Source organism: Phacochoerus africanus, chromosome 2 (genome assembly GCF_016906955.1).
Source record: "Phacochoerus africanus isolate WHEZ1 chromosome 2, ROS_Pafr_v1, whole genome shotgun sequence".
Taxonomy (NCBI): Eukaryota; Metazoa; Chordata; class Mammalia; order Artiodactyla; family Suidae; genus Phacochoerus; species Phacochoerus africanus.
Genome location: NC_062545.1, coordinates 277,703,234 through 277,719,182, shown reverse-complemented (window position 1 = coordinate 277,719,182; position 15,949 = coordinate 277,703,234). Strand labels below are relative to the sequence as shown.

The 15,949-nt window shown below is 60.6% G+C and overlaps 1 protein-coding gene across 1 annotated transcript in view; it reads right to left on the bottom strand.

Annotated features, from left to right (window-relative positions):
- Positions 1 to 8,634: 8,634 nt before the first annotated feature.
- The window catches only part of COL5A1 (collagen type V alpha 1 chain), a 150,556-nt gene continuing 143,241 nt past the window's right edge, over positions 8,635 to 15,949 (bottom strand). The window contains 1 exon segment of the mRNA XM_047768868.1: positions 8,635 to 11,286. Coding sequence (XP_047624824.1) covers positions 11,140 to 11,286 — 147 coding nt within the window. The 3' untranslated portion in view covers positions 8,635 to 11,139.

The following is a 15,949-nucleotide window of genomic DNA, read 5'->3' as shown; positions in this document are numbered from 1 at the left end:
GTAGACAGTTTTGGGGGGCTGGGCCCAAGGCAGGCAGAAATTTCCAGGCCGGGGGTGGTGCCTGCACCATAGCAGTGACCCAAAGCACAGTAGTGACAATGCTGGATCTTTAACCCGCTAGGCCACCAGGGAACTCCTTTGCGGCCTTTTTGATGACGGCCATTCTTATAGGTGTGGGTGTGAAACCTCACTGTGGTTTTGATCTGCATGTCGCTGACGAGCAGCCATGGGGAGCATCTTCTCATCTTTTCGTGGTGGCCACCTGCCTGTCCTTGTCATCCAAGGATTTTTTTATTTCCGATATCGCGATGCTTATTTCTAAGGCTTACAATCAGTTCATTTTTTAGAGTTTTCTTATCTCGCCTGAGACCCCCCATTTCTTTACTCATTATATTCCTCTTTTGTCATGCCATGTTTATCATATGTAGTCTACTTATTTCAAAGTCATTGTCTGTAATTTTCAACATCTGAGGCACCCGTTCTGTTTTTGCCTTTTACCCTCTTCCTCCAGCCTCCCCTTTTTAAGGGCTGCACCTGCAGCATATGGAGGTTCCCAGGCTAGGGGTTGAATCGGAGCTGCAGCTGACACCTTACACCACAGCCACAGTAATGCCAGAGCTGAGCTGCGTCTGTCACATACACCACACCTCACAGCAACGCGGGATCCTTAACCCACTGAGCAAAGCCAGGGATTGAACCTGCCTCCTTGTGGATACTTGTCAGGTTCATTACCACTGAGCCACAGTGGGAACTCCAGCTTTTCCCTTCTTGATGATGGGTCATGTGTTCATTCTTCTGTGTGTCTAGTAAACCTCAATTCTGTGCCAGACGTTGTGGAGGCTGTGTTACAGAGACTGAGTTCTGAGCTCTTCCTCAAAACAGAGCTGAGCTTGGTGCTGGCAGGCAGCTTGGTGGGATCCCGTGGAGCCTGGGGGTCTTGGCTCTGGGCTTGCCAGGGTGGCTCTATGTGGTTCGTAATCCCAGGCGATTGGCTTCGGTCCTGGATACTGTCCTTTTCCTTAAGGGTCTGGCCCCCTGGGGTTTCAACAGAAAGCTGGAGAGGTTTCTCAAATCCAGCTCAAATGATGCGCCGTGAACTCAAACTGCCTGCTGACTCCAGGCAGTGCTGAAATCTGCTGGGCTGTGTTGGCCACCCTGCGGGTTCCCCCATTGCATTGTGGGCATCTCACCTCAGGCGTGTTCAGACCAGCCATCAGCCAGGGACAGGGGAGGGTCTGTGTCAGACGTGGGGTCCTCTCTTATTTTAGGACTCCCCACCCGCCACGCCCCAGCTGGTAGCCTGGCTCTCTGACACAAGCCCCGGCCCAAGGACACAGCCTCGTCTGTCTGAGCCATGTTAGCCCCGCATCCCGCGGACTAGGAGGCCCTCTGAAGAAGGCCCGGGTAACTGTCAGTCTTGCCCCACGCCCAGTGTCTCCCCATGTTTGGTCCACCTCTGTCGCTTTCTAATAGTTGTGTTTCCATTGATGCTGCAAGGCTCAGCCTGCAGGGTCTTTTGCCTCCAACTCCCCAGACCCCACCCATCCACATCCCACACAGGAACCGCCTGCCGTGTCCCAGCACGGCGACACCAAAGAAGGGAGCTGGAGTCCACCAGGGCCCGCACGCCACGTCTCTGCTCCAGACCAGCACAACCCGGACGCTGGCTTCCGGCTTCAAACCTGTGCCAAGGCAAGACTTCTCTTTGCCTCTTTTTTAGAAATGGAAAAGCAAGAGTTCCCATTCTGGCTCTGTGGGTTAAGACCCTGACATGGTGTCCGTGAGAATGCGGGATCGATTCCCGGCCTCGCTCAGTGGGTTAAGGATCTGGCATTGCTGTGAGCTGTGGTGTAGGTTGCAGCCGCAACTCTGATCCGACCCCTAGCCCAGGAACTTCCATAGGCCGCCCATGCAGCTGTAAAAAAAAGAAGGGAAAAAATAAAGAAAGAAAACCAGAAGAGCAGTTGAATAGAAGGTGTGGCTCTGACGTGGCTCACGTGGTCTGTCTGGGAGGCAGGGTTGTTTTTCTTGGCAGGGGGCTCAGTACCAGTAAGCCATCTCCTGTTACCAGACCCCGGAAATCTGAAACGTAAGTTGTTTTAAGCTCCTAGTTGCACGAGGCCTCTCGGAAGAGGTGACATTTGAGTAGAGACCTGAGAGGCTCGAGTCAGCTATGCCGCGTTTCAGCTGAGAGGGCGAGAGCTTCTCAGGTTGAGAAGGCACGCGAAGGCCGGGGTGTCCCAGGAGGAAAAGAAGAATCACTGATGGGAGCTGGGGCCGGGGGGTCTTGATGGCAGGAAGCCTGGCCTCGCCCCGGCCCCAAGCAGGACGGCCGTGCAGGCCGTGGGAGTTCCCGCTGTGGCTCAGCGGGTTAAGAACTCAACGTAGTATCTGCGAGGATGCAGGTTTGGGGGCCTGACCTTGCTCGGTGGGTTAAGGATCTAGCGATGCCGTGAGCTGGGGTGTAGGTCGCAGATGCAGCTCAGACCCCGCGTTGCTGTGGCTGTGGTGCAGGCCGGCAGCTGTAGCTCTGATTCGACCCCTAGACTGGGAACCTCCATATGCTGCGGGTGCGGCCCTAAAAAGACAAAAAAGAAGGATGCTAATCTTTAATGCAGTAGAACCTGCCTCTTCTGGGGCCAGGCCAGGGTCAAGAATCAGGAAGAGCTGCTGATCCTGATTCCTGTGTGTTCCAAGCAGCAGCGGGTCGCCTGGGAAATTGGGGAGGTGACGTGTTCTCGGCACCACGCAGAGCTGCCGAATCAGACGCTGAGGGAGCGGTGCCCAGGAACCCATGGTGACCTGGATGCTGCCTTTGGCCAGAACTTTCCAGAGACTGCCAGGCCCTGATCTCTGAGAGCAGGAAGAGGGAGCCCCGCCCCTCCCATGACAAACCCTTTCCCCAAAGCCCTCTTGTCTCCTGGCCCCAGACCCCCCAGGCACGGGCCCTGGACCCACTCCTTCTGTGCCACCAGGCACCTGGCTGTGGACAGGTCACTCCACTCCCAGCCAGCTGTCACCAGAACCAAAGCCTGGGCCCAGCTGGACTCTCCTTAAAGCAGCCTCTGCCTCTAAAGAGTGGGCAGCATGAGGCAATCAGAGTCCACTCACGGCACAGCACTTAGGTCGTGCCAGGCACCACTCTGACAGGTTCCAAGCCCATCAGGAGGGCCGGGTGAGCGAGCCCGCAGGCCCTGACTCAGAGCCCTGGGTTGCAGCGGGGGCTCCCACCTGGGGGAGCACAGGGGAGGATTCGAGCGTTTCCCACGCAGAAATGAAGCAGCAGAGCTCAGGGAAGCCTGCAGGGGGGCTGGAGTCCCAGGGCTGAGGGTGGGCTGGGACGTTTGGCAGCCGTGCCAGCTGGCTCCACGTAAACTCCTCCAGGCCCTTGGGAGCCCCTGGGACCCAGCCCAGTTGGGAGCATATCCCCGGAGCCGAGTGGGGACAGCCAGCGTCACAGAGTCAGATCCAATTCCCCATCCAGGCCAAACCCTTTAACGCAGGAAGCCTCCCGGAGATGGGCATTCGTGGGGACCCCACCTTCTCCGTGAGTCTGCATCCTGTGCCACAGCCCAGTGCCTCGCAGCTCAGGAGGCCCCAGACAACACCTGAGAGCCCTGCTTGCCTGCGGCCACAGACCTCTGTGCTTGAGGGGCGCCCCAGGGTGAGGGCTGCAGGGCCAAGGTGGGGCTCGGTCCGGGAGGACTGATGGCGTGCACCCCAAGCTCCCACCCAGGCTGCCGGAAAGTGGGCTCCGGCCGCCGAGCTGTGAACCCCGCTTCTCATTTCCTCTCCCATCTTCCAGGATGTCAGCTGCAGAGGGTCAGCTCCAGGACCCAGCCTTCAAGGGCAAAGCCCTCCACCCTATGGGCAAGCATCCCGACAGACTTTTGGCAGACAGACAGACAGACGCAGGCACCGCAGCTGTTCGCACAAGGAAGTCTGCAGATGTCTTCTCCACGTGTCCCATCCTCAGCTCCTGTCCAGGCTGGACCACACCTCCTGCTGCACACCTGCCGCCTCAGCCACTCCCGCCCTCAGCCTGGGGCTCGATCGTCTCTGGATGGCTCTCCGAGGGCTGCCCGTGAGTCCGGATGTGCTGAAGCACTTGGGGAGCTGGAGGCCCTTCTTCCCTCTCTGCTCACTTGCCAGCCCGGGGCTGCTCACCCGGCAGGTGCCGGGCGCTTGGCGATCGCTCAGTGCCTCTCGCCACAGGCATGATGCCCTGTGTCGTCCTGAGATCCCTGGGCGCCCATGCAGTGACTGTGCAGGTGTGGTGGGCACTGGATGGGCAGGCCCAGCACACGACACAGATGCTGAGGCCCCAGGATGAAGTGTTCCTCACGCGTGATCACACTTGAGCCCAGAGCCAGACGAGGAAACCGGGCAGCTGGACATCTTCTGACCTGTCTCCACGCGTGAGGGGCTGGAAACATGCCTGAGGCCTCAGAGTCGTCGAGGAGCCCACCCGCTATTTGCACATTCATCCCCCCCCCCCCATACACACACACGCAGCCGCGGGAACTGTCCCCACACGCGTCTCAGGATGAGACCTCAGTCACATGATACCTTTGCTTCTAGGTGCTGTGCGAAGCCCCGAAGTGAGGACCAGGCGGGTCCAGGTTCCTGACCCGGAGGAATGTGAGCTGATGCCTGTGTGTTGTTTCCAGCTGCGTCGTGGGCTCCTTTGCTCCCTGGCGACAGAGTCCAAACACTGAAGGTGGTATCTCAGTCTCTCTCACATACGCGGGTTCTCTCGGAGAGTCCTGACCACCGAGGGCTCCAGTGGTTCTTCGTTTTAAGATGAATTTGAGAAAGTCCCAAGGGTGCCAGGTGCTCCCACCATCGGACTGCCCTCCCCCAGCGCGCGTCTGGGGACCGGGCTTCCCCCACCGCCACGCCGTATCCATTACTATCAACTTGGAAAAAAAAAAGGCAGGATGCTGTGTGCCCGTGGTTTTTGTTGAAGTACTGACTCCCGGGGGTTCCTGTGGGGGGACAGCTTCCTGGCCGGGGCATGAGCTGAGTCCTGCCTTCCCGTCTCCGCGCACACTTCCAGGAGGAAATTCAGGGGAACGCGCTTCCGCGTGGCCGTGCCTCCCTCTGGTGACCTCCCGGGGCTCTGGGCGGTGGGAGCCCCGAGGCCAGACGCGTCCTCAAACGCTTTTCCTCTTTGTTCTGTTTCCACGAGACTGTGTTTCTGAGGCAGCACATCTATATCGTGTGACCCACTTGAGGTCCTCGTCACCCCTCTTTTGGGGGCCCGTGCCTGGCCCGAAGCAGGCACGCGATAAAGTGCCATTGAATGAATGAATGGATGACTGAATTGAATGCCTGGTGGCTGAACTTTGGGGTCCGAGGGGGAGGTTGGGGCGAAGAAGGCAGGTGGGGGGCAGGCTTCCTATGGGAGCCTCTCCCCGACGGAAGCTCCCAAAGCTGATGCTCCCTTCCCCCCCTCCTCCCAGGGGAGCCGGAGGTGATGAGCCAGCTTCCCAGGGCTCAGCCACTGCTCAGCTGTCAGCCTGTCCTGGACCAAGAAGTCAGAGCGGTCCCAGTGCTCCTAGGCTCCAGGAGGGTAGGTGGCCTGAGACAGAGACGTCTCCGTGCCCACCTACCATCCAAATGGAGGCACTGCCCGAATCAGGCTCAGCTCTTGGAGGCCAAGAGCCTGGCAGATACACAGCGACACATGGCTCAAGACCAGCTCTGCAGTGACAGAGGCTTCTTTGCAAAGCCCCCCACCACATGCCAAACGGTGTGCACGACTCCCCCCCGCCCCGCCCCCGCCCCGCGCCCCGCCCTGCCTCTCCCGGGACACAGGGCAGCAGGGCTCGCATAAGGAACACTGAGTACACCTTCTCCAGCGCAGGAAGCTTGGATTCATTCCAGCCGCAGATGGCAAAGAGTGGCCTGCTTTCTCTTCTGCGGTGACAGGTGTCTCCCCTCAGCCAGCAAGCCCTGCGGGAATGCTAAAATCCGACGGACAACCATTCCCCGGCTCCCGAGGGGGCTCCTGACATGGATGCTGTGAGCCCAGACACTCAGCCCTCTGCAGCCGAGACCCGGGTGGCACCATCGTTTCCATGGCTCTCACTTCTTCTCCCAAGACGGGAGCAAAAATCAGGGGTCATGTCCAGACTGGAGACCCAGCCCCAGTGTGGGCGGTGGCAGGGCATGGCCAGCCCTAGCAGAAGAACCACTGTGGGCAGGGTGTGATGGTGGGTGCAGGGGAGGGGGCCCTTGGTCTGGGAGAGCCGTGCCTGGGGGAGCCCACTTCAGTTCTCCCATCCTCGGGGACGCACACGTGGGACTGCCTGTTGGGCGCCAGGCTCTGGCCGCACCTGCTTGTGCAGGGGCTCATCCTCCAGCCCAGCCTATGGGCAGGTGCTTTCTCCCCCCTCCCTTTCTTGGCCGCACCCACGACATTGGAAGGTCCCAGGCCAGGATCAAACCCTCACCACAGCTGTGATCTGAGCCACTGCAGTGACAACACAGAATCCTTAACTCACAGAGCCACTAGGGAACTCCACAGACACTTTCAATTAGCCAGGTTTCCAGGTGATGGAAGAGGCGCAGAGAAGCAGGGGGCTCTCCAGGGCACCCCCTGGATGGGTCTCACTCCGGACCGCTGGTTTTTTGGGGTTTTTTTTAGGTCTGCACCCGTGTCACATGGAGGTTCCCAGGCTAGGGGTCGAATCGGAGCTCCAGCTGCCGGCCTACACCACAGCCACAGCCACATCAGATCTGAGCCGTGTCTGAGGCCTACACCACAGTCCACGGCAATGCTGAATCCTTCACCCCTGAGCGAGGCCAGGGATCAGACCCACATCCTCAGGGACACGATGATGGGTTCTTAACCGCCCCCCGAGCCACAGCAGGAGCTCCCGGGCCCTCCTCCCTCCCCTCTCTGAGGGTCAGCACCTGCTCCCAGCACAGGGCGGCAGCCTCTGGTCTCCCAGGCCTCCCTCACCCAGCCCTGTGGCCACCTGAGAGCCAGTGCAGCCCCTGGGAGGGAGGGGCCTGGGCTCACTGTAGGTCAAGGTCAGCAACTCCTCAGGCCAGGCAGGACACCTCTCTCTCTCATGCAGGCATGGGATTTCAGCCACTCCAGGGGCCAGCGCCCAGCCCACGGCCCTAGGCTCCCTGCCCACCTCACTCCCACCTGAACTTCACTGCAGCAGCTTCAGACCCCAGCGGCTGTGATGGGAAAGCCACACGGCTTCCTGAGTCATTAATCAGGCGCCCTGCGCCCCACACCGCAGTTTCAAGCAGGGACTCACGCCTGCGATGAATGAGCCTTAACTGGCGTTTGTCCCACAAAGTGTCTCTCCATCTCCCCTTTCACTGCTGATGCTGAGAAATGCTTGCCTCTTCCAGCCCTGAAAATCCTCGGATCCGCCGCCTCTGTCTCCTTTCGTGCCCAGTGTGGCCAAAAGCACCGGGCCCGGCTCACCGTCCTGGCTCCGAGCTCTTCCAGGGTCACAGGCCTGCACGCTCTCACAGAGCGCAAACGGCGAGCTGACCACACCACACCTCCGTCTCCACCGCCTGCCCTCGGGACCCTTCAACGCCAGCCGTCGCTGTTGGACAAACCCACTTCCGGTTTCACTTTCCCATCTGCTCTGGGATCGTCCAGGCCCGTGGGTCTCGAGCCCGAACGGCCCCGGAATGACCTCGGACCTTGGCACAGGCGACGGGGCTCCTCCCAAGCGCCTGCATCTCCTGCAGGTGACGGTGCTGCGGCCACCGGTCGTGGATGGCACTTGGAGAGCCACGGGATCTGGGTTCTAGCGCAGGGACAATGACGATCCCTGGAAGCGACGGTAAGGTTGTTTCTGGCTCCTGCTGCAAGTTCACCGCAGGTTGGGCAGGGACTCCTTCCGGGAACCTGCTGGGGAAGCAGCCCCTCCGGGAACAGGGCAGGTGACACACAAGAGGGAAGCACTGCGTCAGGCTGGAAGAGTCACGTACCACTTCCACTCAGGGTCATTGGCTGGGACCAGCTGGGGGCCTGGGAAGTGTCTTCTTACTACGCAGCTGGACAGCAGAGTCGGGGAGCCGGACACCTGCCCCTTGGGGGGCCGACTGCTCAGGGTGAGAGCGAGACCCGAGTGCTGTCAAGGTCTGGACGCCCCGGGATTGTAGAAAGTCCCCCACAAAGCCTGAGCACACCCCGTGGGCACATCCGTGGGGGGCCCACGGCCACTCTCTCTACGGAGGAGCTCCCTTGGCGGGTGGTGCCTGCCTTCCTCTTTCTGTGACCATTGCAGGGTTTGGAGAGTTTCTGTGGTCCTGAGTCTGGGTCACACATTGTTTTTTGTTGTTGCCTTTTTGTCTTTTTAGGGCCGCACCTGCGGCATTCAGAGGTTCCCGGGCTAGGGGTCGAATCGGAGCTCCAGCTGCCAGCCTCCACCACAGCCACAGCCACGCCAGATCCGAGCCGCGTCTGGGACCTACACCCCAGCTCACAGCAACGCCGGATCCTTAACCCACTAGCGAGGCCAGGGATCGAACCTGTGTCCTCATGGATATGAGTCGGGTTCGGAACCACTGAGCCACGACGGGAGCTCCACGTATCAGTTTAATGCAGGGGAAGGCCTCGGTCCCACTTAAGAAGACAGCCAATCACATCTGTTCACAGTGGAAACAGGAAATTTGATTTATTGAAAAACTATTACAATTGTTCCTCTGTTACACAGGTTTGAAATATTTCAAGACACCCTCTCCTGGGCATTACAGTTAAAACACGTCTGTTGGATTTTTAGGAAACGTACAATGGCGCCTTTGACGTACTGTCCTCAAGGGCCTACGTGTCCTGGAGACCTTACCATCCGTTTTCTTTTCTTTTCTTTTTTAACCCTTTCCTTCCTCTTTTTGTCAACATGCATCCAATGATGGAGATGGGGGGAAACAAACAAAACGACGCCAAAAGAATTTCTGCAAATATAAGAAGTAATTTTATTGCAATATACCATAGCTAAGTGGTCTGGGGGAGAACAGGACACATTTTGACTTCAGTACAAATTACAACAGCTTTGCAGGGACCAGTGGAGGAACAGATCCACAGACGGAAAGGAGGACGCGGGCGGGGTGAGAAATCAAAGTGGAATCACATGACCTAGACGCGCCCCGCCACGCTCCGAACGGCTTTGCTTTTGAAGAGGCGGGAACGAGCGTCATCGGCAGATGCTGGCGTCCTGGGTTCGGAAGAATCGCGAAGCCAGACTTTTCTTTGGCAAGACCAAGCCTCCGTCTCCAGGGGTGCCCGGGGAGTCCTCGTGGGGGGGGGTGCATGTTGTCACTCCTGGGTGGCTGCGCTGTGGTTTCCTGAGCTGGAACCACAGTCCGATGGGGCGGGTAGGCGGGGCAGCACCAGAACCGGGTTGCGCCACAGCTCCTGCCCGGGGCATGCGCGGGGTCCCGGGCCCCGCCTGGCTTCTCCCACCGCGGAAGGAAAGGGTGTTGCACGAGGGCAGCTTTTCACAGTAAAGGGATGGCCTTTTCTTGCCGGCCTCGTTATTCTCGTCCTCGCTCAGGGAGGAGGGAGGGGACCCGGCCGGCCCTGAGCACCTGCCCGCGTGGCTGGGACCTGAGCCCGGGACATTAGCAGATGGAAGACCGAATAGCTTTCGTGGGGGGTGGGCACCGCGGGCGACCTCGGAGGGACCCACAGAGTTCATTGCACATTTGTCTGTCCGCTGAGGCCGCCCCGCTGAGATACCACATGCAGCTTCGATTCAGTTCTTTGAACAAACATAAAAATTAGCACCACAAACATTCGGCCACTGGATACAATCTGCTGTCGTCATGCCATGGACCATGTGGGAAGCATCTGTGTGTGTGTGTGTGTGTGTGTGTGTGTGTGTGTTTTCAAATCACAGAATCACAGCCTAACGCTGGTACCAGGCCTGGGGGTGGGGGTCTCCCCCACTGCCCAGGAGGACAGCAGCGAGCAGGGCTGCGGGGTAGGCAGGTGGCCTGCATTATCTCAACATCCTTGGCAGAGACCTAGGTGGTGGAAGCAATTGCCAGGATCCAGAAAGATGGGAGAATGAGGCAGGCAGGTACCCCCAGTGTCGCCTTCCAGGAGATCTGAGCAGATAGCACCACAAAAGAGGAGTGTTACAATATGAGCACCAAGTGTCGTTTGATTCTCGTCTGCAGAGAGGTGATTTCCCTGCCCTGGCCCTCCTCCCATCAGGCACCGTGAGAAGACGACTGGAAAAAGGCAGCAATTAACATTCATTTAAGCCTGCACTTTCATCTCAGCACGTGTGGAAGGGGCAACGCACAAAACGCCTTCTTTCTCTTTTCTCTCCTTAAAAACAAAAGATGCAGAGCTAATCAAAAACTTCTCCGAAAGGGAAGCCGGCACCTGCTTTTTAAATGGGGGTGGGGTGGGGGCGGCGAATCCTTGCTGCCCTGGGCAAATTTCCAATACGGGGTACGTGCTCGAGTGGGCGGGGGGTGTGGGCTGCATCCCGGAACAGACAGCTCCCCCCGTGTTCTCCAACTCTCCCCGTGGGTCTGAAGCCGGCCTCACAGGCAGGATTGAAAGTCAGGGACGCTGAACATTTATGACAATACAATACAAATATTTACTTAAAACTCACAAAAACAAAAGCACCTTTAATCCATCGGAAAGGCACATGCAGAATGACATTTGGCCTGTGAATGGATCTTGTTAAACACGGAGACTCTGGAGCACGGGGCGACCTTTACGAGGCTGGCCTCGGAACAATTTTTGAAGGTCAGGGGAAATAGGCATCTTCAAGTTGAAATGAAAAAAGACAAAAAACGGAGATCTCCAAATGCTGCGGCCTCGCCCTCCCCGCTGCGGACTCTCAGAGCCACCGACCGGGGCCAGCGGAGTGGGCCCCCTCCGTGCCCCTGGGGAGTGCGGTGTAGACGGGGCCGGGCTGGAGGAGCGGGAGGCTCTGGGACGTCTAGGTCATGTGATTCGGCTCCGGGGCGGGGGGCGCGGCTCTTCCCTTTGCTCTCTCTGCTGTGGGGCGGCCCGGGGCGGGGGGCCGAGGCACAGACGAGGTGGGGAGGGACGAGGGGCCTTCGCTGTCCAGGACACCCCCAGGCGGCGTGCTGAGGTCACGAGGTTGCTCTTGGGGGCCGGGCTCGCGGCTCCTAGCCCAGGAAGCAAGCCGGCCCCACTTCAAACCCAAATTTCTGTGATGCTTCACCGAAGTCATTGAACATGATGTCCACGACGGGCAGCTGCTCCACCTTGGGGGTGTCGATTTCCAGCACCGTCTTCTGGTACCCTTTCCTGGTCTGCGGAGGGGGAGGGAGGCCGGTCAGCGGGGGCCCCAGGAGTAACCCGCCACCCCGGCCCACCGCCGCCGCCCCGGCTCTGAAAACCCCCCCGCAGCACCGTGAGTCACAGGGGCGGCAGGCTCACCGCCCTCTGAGGGCAGGGGAGCAGGCAGCACACCCCAAGACGTACCAGTGAACCCTGAGACATCCCAGTGCACCCCGAGACATCATAGCAACCCCAAGATGTCACAGTGCACCCCGAGATGTCCAAGTGCACCCCGAGACATCATAGCAACCCCAAGATTTCTCAGTGCACCCCAAGATGTCTCAGCGTACCCCAAGATATCCTAGTGCATCCCAAGATGTCCCAGAAAAGCCTGAGATGTCCCAGTGCACCCCAAGACGTCCCAGTGCACCCTGAGATGTCCCAGCACACCCCAAGATTTCTCAGTGCACTCCAAGATGTCCCGGTGCACCCCAAGACATCCCAGCACACCCTGAGACATCCCAGTGCACCGCAAGATGTCTCAGCGTACCCCCAAGATGTCTCAGTGCACCCCCAGCATCCTGTCTAACTCCCAGTCCAGGGTGGTGTGGGAGTGAGCACAGGCAGGCGTGCGGAGGGTCTGCAACCCACGTGGGCCGCCCCCCACCCTTACAGCTGGGACAACCCCCACCTTGCTCCCTAGGAATTTGCCCCAGGGGAGCCCCGCCAGGAACTTGGCTCCCCAGAAACATCCATGCCAGGGGCTCCTGGTTCAGAAGTGCCGAGTTCTAAGACTTGCAAGGTAGCGACCTCAACCGCCACCACCTGCCTGCCGCCAGCCATCAGCTGAAGTAGGCGGGGGCTCCGGGGAAAACTGAGGCACAGAGGCGGGAGGGCCAGGGCCAGGGTGGGCTTGGAATGGAGCACCTGCTGGGGTGAGTCAGCCCCACTCTGCTCCGACTCCCTGAGCATCTGCGCCCCCTCAGCACAGCCCTGGGGGTGGGAAGCCCCCCGCTTCCGATTAGGAGGGTGAGCCCCCAGGAAGGAGGAGGGGACAGAACTGCCCCAGGAGTGGCGTCTCCCCTGCCCTATGGACCACGTGGCCCAGAACCCCGGAGTGAAGGCCCGAGAGCCGCCCCCACCCCTTCCCGAGCCTCGGGGCCCTGGTCAGGGAGATGCACGGGCTCCCCCTCCATCAGCTCCCCCAGGACCATGGCTCCTGCCGACACCTGAACCAGTGGCCTTGTCCACCTCACTCGGGGCCAGGTCCGTCTCAGCTGCATCTGGCCCGGGGCGGCTCTCGCTCCACCGTCTGGTCCCCAGCAAGGGATGACGGGGAAGCAGCGCCTCTGGGGCCTGTCCCCTCCCGTGGGACGGGGTTTGTGCGTCCTCTCAGGGAGGCTGTGACCACCACCTAGGTGACCACAGCATCTCCTGGACCTTCGAGGCTGGAGAGGCGCTCTGAGTGCAGCTGCTACGAGGCAGCCTCCACTCTGGTGGCAGAATCCACGAGGGCCCGGCCCCATCTCCCTCGGGGATCACCCCCTGGGCAGCGGCCCCAGGAGAGGGCCCACGTGCTGACCACAGCCTCACAACGGCACCTTCCATGACAGCAGCTCGGCAAGCTCTTGGCACCGCTGGGGGCTGAGTGGGTGGGGAAGCCTTTCCCCCGGGATGGTGTTGGGAGCTGGAGGCAATTGGGTCACGAAGGTGGAGCTTCGTGAGTGGGACAGGTGTGGAAGTGGCCGGAAAGCTGTCTCTTTATCCCCAAAGGCGAGGGGGCAGCCATCTCCCTCAGCTGGACCAGCTCGGATGTGCGGCCTCTAGAACCACGAGACACCTGTCTGTTGGGAACGAGCCCCTGGGTCACGGTGGTTTGTGACAGCAGCTCAAACTGACCAAGAGAGAGAGACGCTGGACTGGAATGAGCCACCCCGGATCCCTGCCCCTCAGACCCTGAGTCAGAGGACAGATATTTGTATTTGGGGGGAGGGGTTCGCAAGCAATGGATAAGCCACAGGCTCTCTGACTCAGCTTTCTCACCGGGGGACGGGCCGGGAGCTCCACAGAGGCCGTGAGGCTGGACAGAAGCATCAGAGTGGGGCTCCCGCCCGGCTCCGCAGACTCGTCCTGCCCCCAGCCCTGCCCTAACAAGCAAGCACCTTCTCCACGGCAGTCAGGCTGGGGTCACTTCAGAGCCAGGATGGGCATTTCAGAGCCACAGACCCCCCCCGCCGCCCCTGGAGCTCACGAGCACTGCCGCTCAGGCCCCATCCCCGAGACGGGATGGGGAGCCCAGGGCGGATTCGGTGTCTGCATCGTTCAGATGCCTCTTGGGCAGTTCTGGCCCGCGGGGCTCACAGCCTCCCCTGCCGGAGGGACCTGCACAGCCGGCCGGGTGCTCGAGGGCACAGGCTGCAGGCTTCCTGGGGGAGCACGGCCGGAATGGGGACACCCCTCGCATCAGCCTGGAGATGGCCACACTCTGACTCCCGGGAAGGGGCTAAGGACCGCTGCAGCCTCAGAACTGCCGGAGGACTGGCCAGGCAGCCGGCTGGACACACAGTCCCAGAGGATATGGCCGTTCGTGCCCCTCCAGCCATGAAGCCCGGGGAGAAAGTGGACCCTTTGCCCTCCCTTGCCCAGTCCAGCGAGGCGAGGCCAGAGTCCACTCTGCCGGCCTCGGCTCTGCCCCTCACCAGTCCGACCACTGCCCGGCAGGGACTCAGGTGACACGGCTGCCTGGCCTTTGCTGGGCCTCTGGAAGGCGCTGCCGTCAAGGGAAGCAGTGCGGGCCTTGGCCACGGGCGGCCTGAGCCTCCACGCCAGCGAGCTGGGCAGCCCCGGCCTCGTCTCACCCCGTGGGATGGGCGGACAAACAAGCCTTGGCGGGGGCAGCGTGTGCCTCTTCCTCCTGCAACAGGCGGCGGCGGCGCCTGCCAAGCTGGCAGGGGGATTTCTCCCGACTGACGGGGCTCCAGCGCTCCAATTACCAGCACACTTAGAGAGGGCGTCTGTGAGCAGCCCGCCGTCCATGCAGCGGCTCCGTTACCTGTCATTCCCGAGGCATAAACAACCATTACAGGCTGGCAACGGCCCCCCGGGGTGTGCAGAGCTGCACCACGATGAGATTTACGTGGCGTGGCTCCTCGGGCCTCCTGCCCCGTGATTTGTGCTTCTCCGCAGGGCCGGCCCCACACGGCGGCCCGTCCATCAGGCTACACAGCCGGCGTCGGAATCTCGGTGTCTTCAGCCCTTATGACAACGTGAATCGGGCAGGGCCCCCGGGGGCGGCGGGCCTCTCTGCACCAGCGAACGTGCAGGGCCTCGGGCCTCCAGCAGGGTGGGCTGGGAGGTGGGCTGAGCAGAGCACTGGCCGCTCCAGACCGTCCTTTGGAAGCAGCCCCAGGCCCTAGGCCTCCCCTCCCCGTAACGCCGTCCCGCCTGCCCGCCAGCCAGCTTCCTCCAACAGCAGGTAATTCTGTTCGGACTCTTCTCTTTCCAGAAGTAAAACTGTCCGGGGAGGGAGCGGTCTTCCTGCCCCGGCTGAGAGCCAGGCCGGATAGTCCCATGATGCTACGTCTTGCCTCTGCATCCGAGATGCGCAGAGAACCACCAGGGAGCTCAAAAATGACCGCCAGGACTCTGGGCATTTGGGCAGCTCCTTGGATCCACGTGGTTGATTCTGTGAAGAAGCTCGCGGCCTGGACTTCACCTGGATCTCAGCTTCACCGGTTCTGGCCAGCCGCTCTCCCCCCGGACAGGCCTGGCTTCTCGGGGTGGAGATGAAGGAGCCGGGTCCTTTGGGCCTTCTGAGCGATGCCCAAATCTTTGTCCTTCCTGTGGGTGGCAGCTCTGCTGGGGCAGTTTTGCCTCGACCCCCGGGGGGCGTGTGGCAACGTCTGAAGGAACTTCGGATTGTCACACCGAGTGGGTGGAAGACCTAGCGGGTCAAGCCCAGGAGCTGCTCAACACCCCACTGTACGGAGACCCCCTCTCCTCCCCTACTCTGGCCCCCACAGCTGAGAAACTCTGGGCTAGAACCAGGTTGCCTCCGCGTGACTTAAGGGAGCGGAAGAGAAATAAGTGGAAATTACGGGCAAGCAGGCTCACTGCTCAGAAAAGCTCCCTAACACAAAGACGTCGCACCCGCGGCCTGGGCTGCCTCAGGGGGTCATGAGCGCCCCGTGGATGGAGGCATTCAAGGAGCAGCTGCACAGGAAGGGACTACGGTGTGAAGAAGGCTGGGGCGGGAGCTCTGAGATGGCTCTGTCATCCCGAGGGCCCCGGCAGGTCGCTGTACCACTATTCTGTACCCACAAAACAACAGTGAACGCCCTGCTCAGCGGGGGCACCAGGAGCGGACGGTGCTCCTGGTGGCATCTGGTGTCTGGGGGCGGGTGATGGCCTGAAAGGCCCAAGCAGCGGGCAGCGGCCGCCGATGCTGACAGCACCTCAGAGAGACTGGCCCGGAGGGAGAAGACTCTGGATGGTGGGGTCAAGGGCGCTCCGAACTCGAGCCTGGATGGGGATGCCTGAAGAACCAGGAGCCGGGTTCTGAGTTGGACAGCAGTGCTGGAAACTTCTGTGCTGGGGTGGGGTGGGGGGCTTTGAGAGAGGGATGGGAGCGCCTGGGCCTCGCCTGGAAGTTCTGAAGAGGGGGGAAGCCTGTCTGAGCTGGTTAGGGAGCCTAGG